This window comes from Eutrigla gurnardus (genome assembly GCF_963514095.1).
Source record: "Eutrigla gurnardus genome assembly, chromosome: 10".
Classification (NCBI taxonomy): domain Eukaryota; kingdom Metazoa; phylum Chordata; class Actinopteri; order Perciformes; family Triglidae; genus Eutrigla; species Eutrigla gurnardus.
Window position 1 is genome coordinate 9,587,619 of NC_139924.1, and position 9,617 is coordinate 9,597,235.

The window sequence follows — 9,617 nt, forward strand, 5'->3', positions numbered from 1 at the left end:
GTCTTTAATATTGCAAATGATAAAAACGTATAAACTCACACAAAGCACGGAGAAAAGATCAGTTTTTAATATCATTTTGGGGAACAAAACCAAAAAAACCAAAAGCAAAACCCAAGTAAAACATTTAATCCGTTCATACAAAAATAACAGAAAACGATACCAAGTCTACCTCACAAAAACATCTGCAACTAGAATCTGAGAGGAAATTAAAAAGATGTACAAAGAAATAAAACAAAAGGCAGAGGAAAAAAAAATCCCCAAAAAAAACAAACATTTGACCACATGCCAATCAGCCCCAGAGTCATCATTCCCGAGCTCAGATGAGCAGTAATAGTTGGGATGCTCTGGCTACAGAAAGGAGCGAACAAATCAGCAAGTCTGATGCCAGTCCTATATCCCCCCCCCCCCCCCCCACCCCCAGTTTTCACAGACTAAACCCTTCCCTCCATGGCGAACTCCGGGGCTCGGATGGTTTCCATCTGCTCAGCACTTAGTATGGCCGCTCTCTTCTGTCGTCTCGGCGGTCACCTCTGCAGGGGAAAGACAAACGTCGGTTATCAGCGGTGTCCATTAACAACACCCACTTTTGTCATTGAATTAACCATCTGGGATGAAGGCGAGTACTTATTCACCCATCCCATTTAAAATCTGTAATGGATATAATTTGCCTTCAATAAAAAAATGTTTTTAAAAAGCCAAGCGTCCTTCCTCTTAACGAGTCTTTATCAACGCAGCAGTTCACCTTCAGTGAGAGGCGATTTATCAAAACACTGAAGAAGGGCACAAAAACATCAAGGGTGTGGCACCAATATTAAACCACGAGACATACTTCACAACTCGGCTTCTCAATGCCAAGATCAGAATAACTGGATACAAATTGGATACAAGGCAATAGGATAGTACTCTCAATTCAATCAGTATGCACAAACAAACATTTTTAAATTGTAGTCCTCTACAAAGCCAGTAAAAACAAATTCCAGTGTCACATTTGAGGAAAAAATGTTGCGTTTTAATGATAGGTAATATGATTTCCTGTGAGCATATTATAAAAATCGATATAGAGATTGAAAATCAGTTTACTAATCTCCGGCAGGCTGTGCCCCATTGTGGTCACTTAATCAAACTACACCAGCAAACACCCACCGGTCATCCACTTGCAGATGGTCTGCTTACACAGAACGTAAAAAATGCCCCAAAAAAATGCCCCAAAAAAACCCAACAACAACAACGATTCAACTAACCTTCCTCCCATTTTGTAACCCCCTCCGAATCCTCCTCCTCCTCCGCCGCCGCCACCTCCGTAGCCTCCACGATCTCCCCCACGGAAACCTCCACGACCTCTGAAGCCACCGCCGCCTCTGTCACCACCAAAACCGCCTCTGCCTCCACGATCTGCAAAAACAATGTCATTAAATCAACAGGAAGGTGAAACAGGCACTTAACAGACATGCCGTTTGTATTTCGTACATGCAATCACGTTTTCACAAGTCATTTTTCTGGTGTAAAACTTTAATAGCATTTTCAATCCAGCGTGTTTTCAGCAACGTGAACACCATTCGGAAGCTTTTCTCCAGTGTTGAAATAAAGTTAAAAGCCCTCACCTCCACCTCCATATCCTGCATCTCCTGGTTTCGGAGCACCACACTTGTTGCACTCCTGCCGCCGTGCAAAATTCATGTTGCCACAAGAGCTGAGGATGGAGGAAGCAGACGAGAAGTTTTATACATAAAAATTCTACTTTACGATGGTGTGAAAGTAGCCCCTTTGATGGCATGTCAATAAAAATGTAATAAAAAGTATACAAACCTGTTTGGACAGGGCCAGTCGCCTCCCTTAATGTCAAAGTTGGGTCCTCCTCCGCCACCGCCACCACCACGACCTCTAAAGCCTGAAAGACATTTTTAAATTTTCAGAAGCAGCGACGTGAACACAAGCAGCGACATTTTCAAACTAGATATTTTACTGCTATTTGAACCCTGGGACAGCTCAAGCAACACCCACTTCCTCGCCCCACTCCGCCGCCGCCGCCGCCTCCTCCTCCTCTTGCACCACCTCTCTGTGTGAACTCGGCTCTGCGGGTGGCAAATGATACTTTGATGGGTTTGCCACTGAACTCCTTGCCTGAAAGCATAAGACAACATAGTTAGAGGGCCATTAAACACATGAGTATACGACTGGTTTGAGTCAAAGATATGCCAGTGGTCTTACCATCAAACCAGTCAATAGCAGCTTTGGCAGAGGGCGGGTCATCAAATGACACTGTAGCTTCTCCCTTTGGCTGACCGGTCGCTTTGTCAGAGTAGATGTTGATCATTAGCTGTCCAGTCTTCTTGTTTACCTGAGGATGAAATAAAACAGGATTCTCAGTGCTTACATTTGCCGTTTCTACCCTCTTGGGCTAGGAACCAGGCCTTCACACAGGAAAAGTTACAACAATTCAAAAAGGGACTTAAAGTGCCAAATTTTCATGACAATTTTTGTCGTTGATCCGCTTTAAATATACTTATGGCACATTAAGTCACAAATTACAGACGTTTAAAAAGTAGTAGCGAAGAGACCAATTCAATACCTTTATGATGCCAATTTGCTTGAAGAAGTCACCGACTTCCTGAACCGTGGCTTCTTCCGTTAGTCCCTGAACAAAAATGGTGTTGTTGTCAGAGTTGTCCTGTTCACCAGCTGTGGGAGAAGTTGGGAGGGAAAAAAAAAAAAAAAAAAAAAAAAAAAAAAAAAAAGAAGACAGCCATCATTATACTGCAGTTTTATGTATACATCTGTTCTGTACATTAAACAGATTATCCCTGTTCAGTTGATTATATATAAACCACATGAGATAAATTTAAAAATGTTACTCAACAGGGGTATACATTCTGATTTCACATTACAGTGACTGGACCATGGTTATTAAATTATGTAAAGCTCAGAGGCTTACCTGGTTCATCCCTTGAGTCGAAGTCTCGAGAGCCTGTAAAACAGAGGAGAGGGTGGAAGACAACACTTGAGCAGGGAGTTAAAACCTGTTGCACATACACAGATATTTATTTACTTCAATCCTATCGATGCATAATGATAAAAGCAAATTAAACGATGTCCATGTTTACAGCTCTCTGATGGGTGTTTTCATACCGTTGCATCACATACCAACACCGTGCAACAAGAACAGAATTGTTCTGGGTTTTTTGAGCTTACACCAGAAATGAAAACAACCAAAAAGTCTCCAGTATTAGAATGTTTTCCTTCTTCGTCCAGGGAACACCTGCCATTTACAATCAGCCCTCGTCTTCATGCAACAATACCATTTTTATAACTGAGGCTCCATGTTCTTTACCATATCTGAAGTCATTTAAGAGAATCCCTAAGAATAGGTGGAGTCCCTTGGGCTCTGGACATGAAAATGGTGCCATTCACCGTCTTTTTTTTATTTTTTAATCCCCCTCTTTTCTTTTTGCTAACTCAAGTTCTTTCCTCCCCCACCGACACAGTTCTGATGCTCGTCACTTACCACCGTAATTTTTGTAGCCACCACGGTCACCACCTCTGCAGAGGAAAAATTGGAGATATGATGGCTTTTCCTTTGTCCCAACTGAGAGCTCAAAGCTCCCCCTACATCCCCATCAGTATGCACTCCTGCCAGGGTGCGAGACTATGGTGGAAACGTCTCACACGAGGAATGTGTTAGTCTTTGACATTAGAGATCAATGAAAAGACGACTAGGCAGCTCCGACTTAAGAACCAGGTAGACGAGTGAAGACAATCATCATATCTGGGTCGCCATTTACAATGAATTTGGTACCTTTTCCTTTAACATGACCAGATTGGATTCCAAGAGCTGGAAAGCCAGCTGAACTTTTTTTTTTCTTTTCAATACGAGATGCCAAATGGGTGTGAAGGGGTGTAGCAACAGATAAGCACTCTTCCACCGAGTGCATTTATGAGATCCAAGTTTTAGTTCAATCACTCTGAACACCTGTAGTATAAAATGTAGATCCAAGTTAACACAAGACACATGTTCGCCATTGTCAAATATACATCACTTGAATGAAACCTGTTGAATGTGAAGCAGCTGAAGATGTGGCTCCAGGTCTTAGGGGCATCGTTCAGTGGAGTTTCCATTGTTCAAACACTATCATGTGGTCTTCAAAAGCACAAGAAACGCCAAAATTGAGTTTCTGGCAATTGAAAAAGGATGGCCCCTAGAGATTTAACTGATAAAAAAAACAATAAAAGTGCAGGAAAAAAAAAGAAAAGAAAAGGGAAAACCTCCCTCTGGACCAAGGTTAAACAACAAGTTGACAAAAAAGCTCTTGCCTGAATTAAAAAGGGCTTTCGTTGGTTTAGGGATATTTAGAACGTAGAACAAATACATTGTTGTGCCAGTCGGCTTCACATTAACCTAGTAGACCAACATGTTTTGAGGTGGTACCAAAGTCAGACTCCTCAGACACATGAGTAGATGGGCTACTTTTGAAGGTCCAAAAAACAGGGAGAGCCATAGAATCATGTGAATCTCAGTGTGGAGCACAAGTTTGTGTACGCACAAGAAAGCTATTTTTCCACAGCTTAATAAATGATGTGTTCTCCTTGTTCTCCTTACAGAAACATTGGTTTAGGTAGAGCTCTTCATATTTACTTGACAAGACTTAATACAACACAGCAGCTAAAAATGACACATGGTGTCTCGTCCTGGCCGGTATAAATTGTCAACTGTTCTGTTGCAGGATGGACAAAAACTGTCATAACGTCTGGGATAACGTGCCTGCACAACCGGGTCTGTGGTGCCAAAGATGGTGGCAAGATTTCAGGAAATTTTCTATTGGAATTAATAGGAATTAAATTTAAATATGGGAGAGATCTATTCTGGCTTCATTTACTATACCATAATAAAGCAGACAAATAATTTGTCAAATACATAGTGTGAAATGCACCATGCGGTAGCTAGCAAATTTTCCAATGGGTTAACACCTAATAAAAAAAAAAAGGGACTCTGAAAATGTGTAGTAGGATTTAAAGTGAACATCTATTTCATAAAAGAAATAAAGACTGAAATCTCAATTGCGCTACACACGACATGGTAACAGTTAGGAAAATAGCAAACGGTTGCTTTAGGTTTCCACCTGCTCAACTGAAATATGAAAGAAAAATTCACTCCAACAATATAATGAAAACTTACACGAGTCTGGCCAATGATCTGTACTGGTGATGAAGCGTGTGCTGAAGTGCATTGTTACAATTCAATGGGTATATTATTAAAACGTGCCATAAGACAGGGTGTCGTCTTTATATGTGAATTCCCCCACATAAGAGTTAATTAAGAAAATTATACTTTTTTGAAAATGTATTTATTTTTTTAAAACATTCTAGACTTATCTTCCCTTGGAAATTTTCCGACCCTTTGCAACACTATTTGGACGGACATGTTCAGTCCCAATTCCTTTAATTAAGACCGCAATAATAACGGAGTAGATCCCCAGTGGGTAAAACAACTCATCTCTAATTAACCACCACTTAAGTGTGCTTAATGATCATGAGACCAGCATGAATCAGGGTTTGAAAAAAAAAAAAAAAAAAAAAATACAGAGGGGTGGTGAATATCACCCGTGTGATCCGTGATAACTTTGGATTTCCAGTTTTGTTTTGTTTTTTTAAACCCAGTTTTGGGATCTGGAGCACAAAGCAGATGAGTGGTGAAAATCATCTATGTGGATAGTTTGTAGTTGCTGGGTGATAATGTGTTTAGTGACAAGTCATGTCTCATATTTCACAGTGTATATAGGTACCTTGGGGGCAGTGGCATTATGCAACTTACCCCATACCAGGAGGTCCGCCTCTTCCTCCGCCACGGTCGTATCCACTACTGCGGTCATATCCACCCCCACGGTCGTATCCACCACTGCGGTCATATCCACTACCGCGGTCAAAACCACCACGGTCATAGCCACCGCGGCCTCTGCCTCTGAAGCCCCCTCCCTCAGAACGGTCTCCTTGGTCACGTCCAAACCTCCCACCCTGACCACCTCCATCACCTGGTGTACAGAAAAGGTATCAGGAACTACCCAACCTGACTCATAAGATAGCACATTTATGTTGCATTCATCAGTAATTACAGAATACAGGTATTCTCCATTTCAAAATGTACATGCTTGTGATTAGTACCGTCACTCCATCTTCCATAGCCACCGCTGCCGCCGCCAGCAGCAGCAGCAGCAGGAGCAGCAGTAGCAGCAGCAGCTCCACCTCCACCTCCTTGCCCCTGGCCACCATAGGAGCTTTGCTGTCCATAGTTATCTCCTCCTTGACCCTGGCTACCATAGGAACCTTGTTGCCCGTAAGTTGATGGCGGCATCGTCGTCGTCGATGATGATGATGATGAAGACTTATCGCCATACCTGTATAAGTAGTTTGAACATTACAGTGAGTGCAATAGAGATGCCAAATATGTTAATCCATCAATGAGATGTTTTCATCTTTGAGGAGGAAATGGCAACATGAATTATTACTTAAATTTAGGGCTGCAGCTATCGAATCTTTTTGTAATCGAGAAATCTGCCGATTATTCCATCGATTAATAGAGTAATCCCATATCCACTGTTAATTTCTTAACACATTCGGTCAATGACTATAAAGAGCAATAAAGATAAGAAAAAAATAAAGGAAAAAATAAAGCTAAAAGATAAATGAGGTTTTTCCCCCCTATATTTAAATCTCTACACAAAATAACCTAAATTGTTTAAAAATAAACTTAAAATGCTCATCTTTGGTGATGTTATAAGCACTGTTAAATGTTATGTCTGACTCCTCCCCATCTGTGTATGCTGTGGGGAAATAAACATTACGCTACACATAAACAGACCCGCTGATTGGAGGACCGGTGCGACCAAGGAGCATATTTAGCTGCACTAATATTTAGTCACATGTGCACCCAAAATGGTCACACTCTGGAGCCCTGGCTTCCTCAAAACCGGTCCTTGTGGAACAATGATCCTGCTGAGCAGGCCGCATAATGCCGAGAGGGGAATTTAACGTTTTTGCCTCAAGCATTTTTTTTTTTTTTTTTTTTTTAAATCGAGTTACTCGAGTATTCGTTTCAGACCTACTTAAATTATAAAATTCATTTTATTTTGGGATTTTTACAAAGTGAATTTAAACTCTGGCACCAACAAATGTGTTTTGTATAGTTTTGTAATATATTTTCAATTATGCTGCAATTCTAGTATGGCAATTACTTCTTAAAATCTTAATTTTACTTAACAGCAAATAAGGCAACTGAGAATCATGTGGCACAGACACAAATTAAGAAAGTCTAAACAATGAAACATTGGCATCTTACCCAGATGGTGCCTGTCCATAATTTTCAAAGCTCTGTGGTTGAGACTGGCCAAACCCTTCTGTCACAGAAAAAGAAAATTCACAAAATTCACACAGGCCTGCGATTTAATTACTGAACACTTCCCCTTTGGGGGGCAATTATCTCACAGTAAAGATTACGTTTTCTGTGATAATCTAACTAATTAAAGAAGCATAGATATATTGCTGCTCAGCATTGCAATTTTTAAATAAATAAATATCAACAATACCTGGTGCCGCTGCGCCTTGCTGTCCATAACCACTATAACCCTGTCCACTATAAGAGCCACTGCCATTTCCTTGTCCATAACCCTGCTAATTAGAAAGCCAAAGTTATAATCATAATTAAAAACAGACTTAAAATCACAAACAACTTGCTGATAGTAACTTAGGCAAGGGTCTTACCTGTCCACTCTGCTGGCCGCCATATGACCCATAGCTTCAAACACATAATAAAGTAGTTAGCTTCCACTTTTAGATGCATCAAAAATATTGAATCTCACACTATGTGTTAAGCATGCTTTCAATAATACTGTGTACAGGAGTTTATTGACACATAAAAAGGAAATTAATTAAGCAAGTTTCGATTACCTTTGTGAGCCACCGTAGCCTGAATCTGAAAGGAAAACGAAACGGAGTGTTAATGTTATTACAAGATGCCGGGAAGGCCTACAATGCGGTCTCTAAAAATCCATGTGCGAAGTCCCATAGAGGCCAACTTTAAGGAGATGATGCACTAGAAGCTTGAAGGCATAAGTAGTACTGCTAGCAAACAGGCCCGTCACCACGCCAAGCAAGTAAAAAATGGCGGTCAATGTGGTCAAGGCTAGGGCTAACTCTTGTAACCGGATAAACTACCGTAGGTTCGTAAATGCTATCCATCCTCGGTAGTTTACTTTAAACCAGGCTGCCTGGATGCGAATATTGCCATTTACTTCTTAACCACATAAATCCTAGCGGCTCAAATGTTTGTCGTTCGACAGTGAAACAATAGCCCGGGTATAAACAAAGACGCATTCACGTTCGCTAGCCGACACCCAGCTAACCTAACTACCGTAGCTAGCCGACGCGAGGCCCAGCTTAGGAAGCTTCATTGCGATATACTGCCGTGGGTTAAAATATAGTAAAGAATAGTTAAGTGTGACCACAAATCAAACCCAACACTGAAAAAAACGGTTAGCCAATGAACAGGAAAAGCTAACTTTGTTCAGCTAACGAAAGATGAGCCATCTTCCATGACATAGACGAAGCCCGCATTCTGGCCTCGCGGTTACCCGCTAATTTAGCTCAAATGCTAATCAACTTTTCATTATGTGGCGACACAACAACCACCAAAATATCAACGAAAAGACACATTCACTCACCAGTGGCCATTTCGTGAGGTTTTATATATATAGTTTAAAATACAATGAAGTCCGTTTCTTCTGATTAGCTGCTAAAAACCCTGGTTGACATCTACGCAGCGCCACAGAATTGAGCTGGAAGTCCACCGCAACACTTCCCTTAAGCAGCTTCTTCTTCGTTCGGTTAGAAAGGGCTGCTCGTATTCACAGCGCAATCACAATACCGCCTCCTGCTGCTGACACAGCAACAATACAATACACCTTGGCCTAGAACTGCAGTTCATGAGCCATTTTGTCAATTTAAAAAGATGAAATAGGCTGTCCATGTGTTTATGTTTGCTCCCTGGGATTGGCTTACTGGGACACTTAATTGAAATAATCAATCATCATTAACATTAGTTCCACAAATGCTCTTCTTGCTATGACATGTTTCTAGACATATATTTTACGACAAGGACCATATAAAATCATTATATAATCATAACAAAATCATAAAGACAGGCCAGTAGACCTCTAGTAAGAGGTTGTTGCTGGTAATGTTACTTTTAAAAGGTCCCAGATTGTGAAGAGTGAGAGCTGTCAAAGAAACCGTGCCTTTAAACAAGCAGTCTGTACTTCTGTGTCATGATGTCACAATCATACAATACATAGACCAATTCACAATTTAAACATAAAAAATGTTAATGTGCTCCAGTCTATTTCCTTATTGCTGTGTATGTGAATGTCAAGAGACAGGAAGTAAACATGGACCCAAGCTGTCGTCTAAAAACCTGATTCCGTTTCAGACAGTTTGAACACAGGTTTATTCAGATAGACAGTATGAGAAAATAGTTCTTTGAATATTAAAGTATAAACCTGGAAATGCATACGACTCCTTTTACTCACGATAACAAACGGTTCCAATTGAAACACAAACACACTGCAGCCCTA

General features: G+C 40.8%; 1 protein-coding gene across 3 annotated transcripts; it reads right to left on the reverse strand.

Moving 5' to 3' along the window:
• Positions 1-45: 45 nt before the first annotated feature.
• On the reverse strand, positions 46-8,847 carry taf15 (TAF15 RNA polymerase II, TATA box binding protein (TBP)-associated factor). 3 transcript variants are annotated; one of them, XM_084020074.1, is made up of 16 exons: positions 8,709-8,847; positions 7,936-7,960; positions 7,750-7,783; positions 7,575-7,656; positions 7,328-7,385; positions 6,154-6,386; positions 5,807-6,023; positions 3,503-3,537; positions 2,933-2,965; positions 2,570-2,679; positions 2,209-2,338; positions 2,002-2,121; positions 1,807-1,888; positions 1,602-1,690; positions 1,242-1,392; positions 46-530 (listed from the first exon to the last, which is right to left on the reverse strand). In XM_084020074.1, exons 1-16 carry the CDS (start codon positions 8,716-8,718, stop codon positions 491-493), a joined length of 1,449 nt encoding a protein of 482 aa, XP_083876200.1. In that variant the 5' UTR covers positions 8,719-8,847; the 3' UTR covers positions 46-490. The 3 variants fall into 3 exon arrangements, with proteins under 3 accessions (XP_083876200.1, XP_083876199.1, XP_083876201.1); XM_084020073.1 differs by having other exon boundaries at positions 7,575-7,659; XM_084020075.1 differs by lacking the exons at positions 3,503-3,537; positions 7,750-7,783; positions 7,936-7,960; positions 8,709-8,847 and having other exon boundaries at positions 7,575-7,655.
• Between the last annotated feature and the right edge of the window lie 770 nt (positions 8,848-9,617).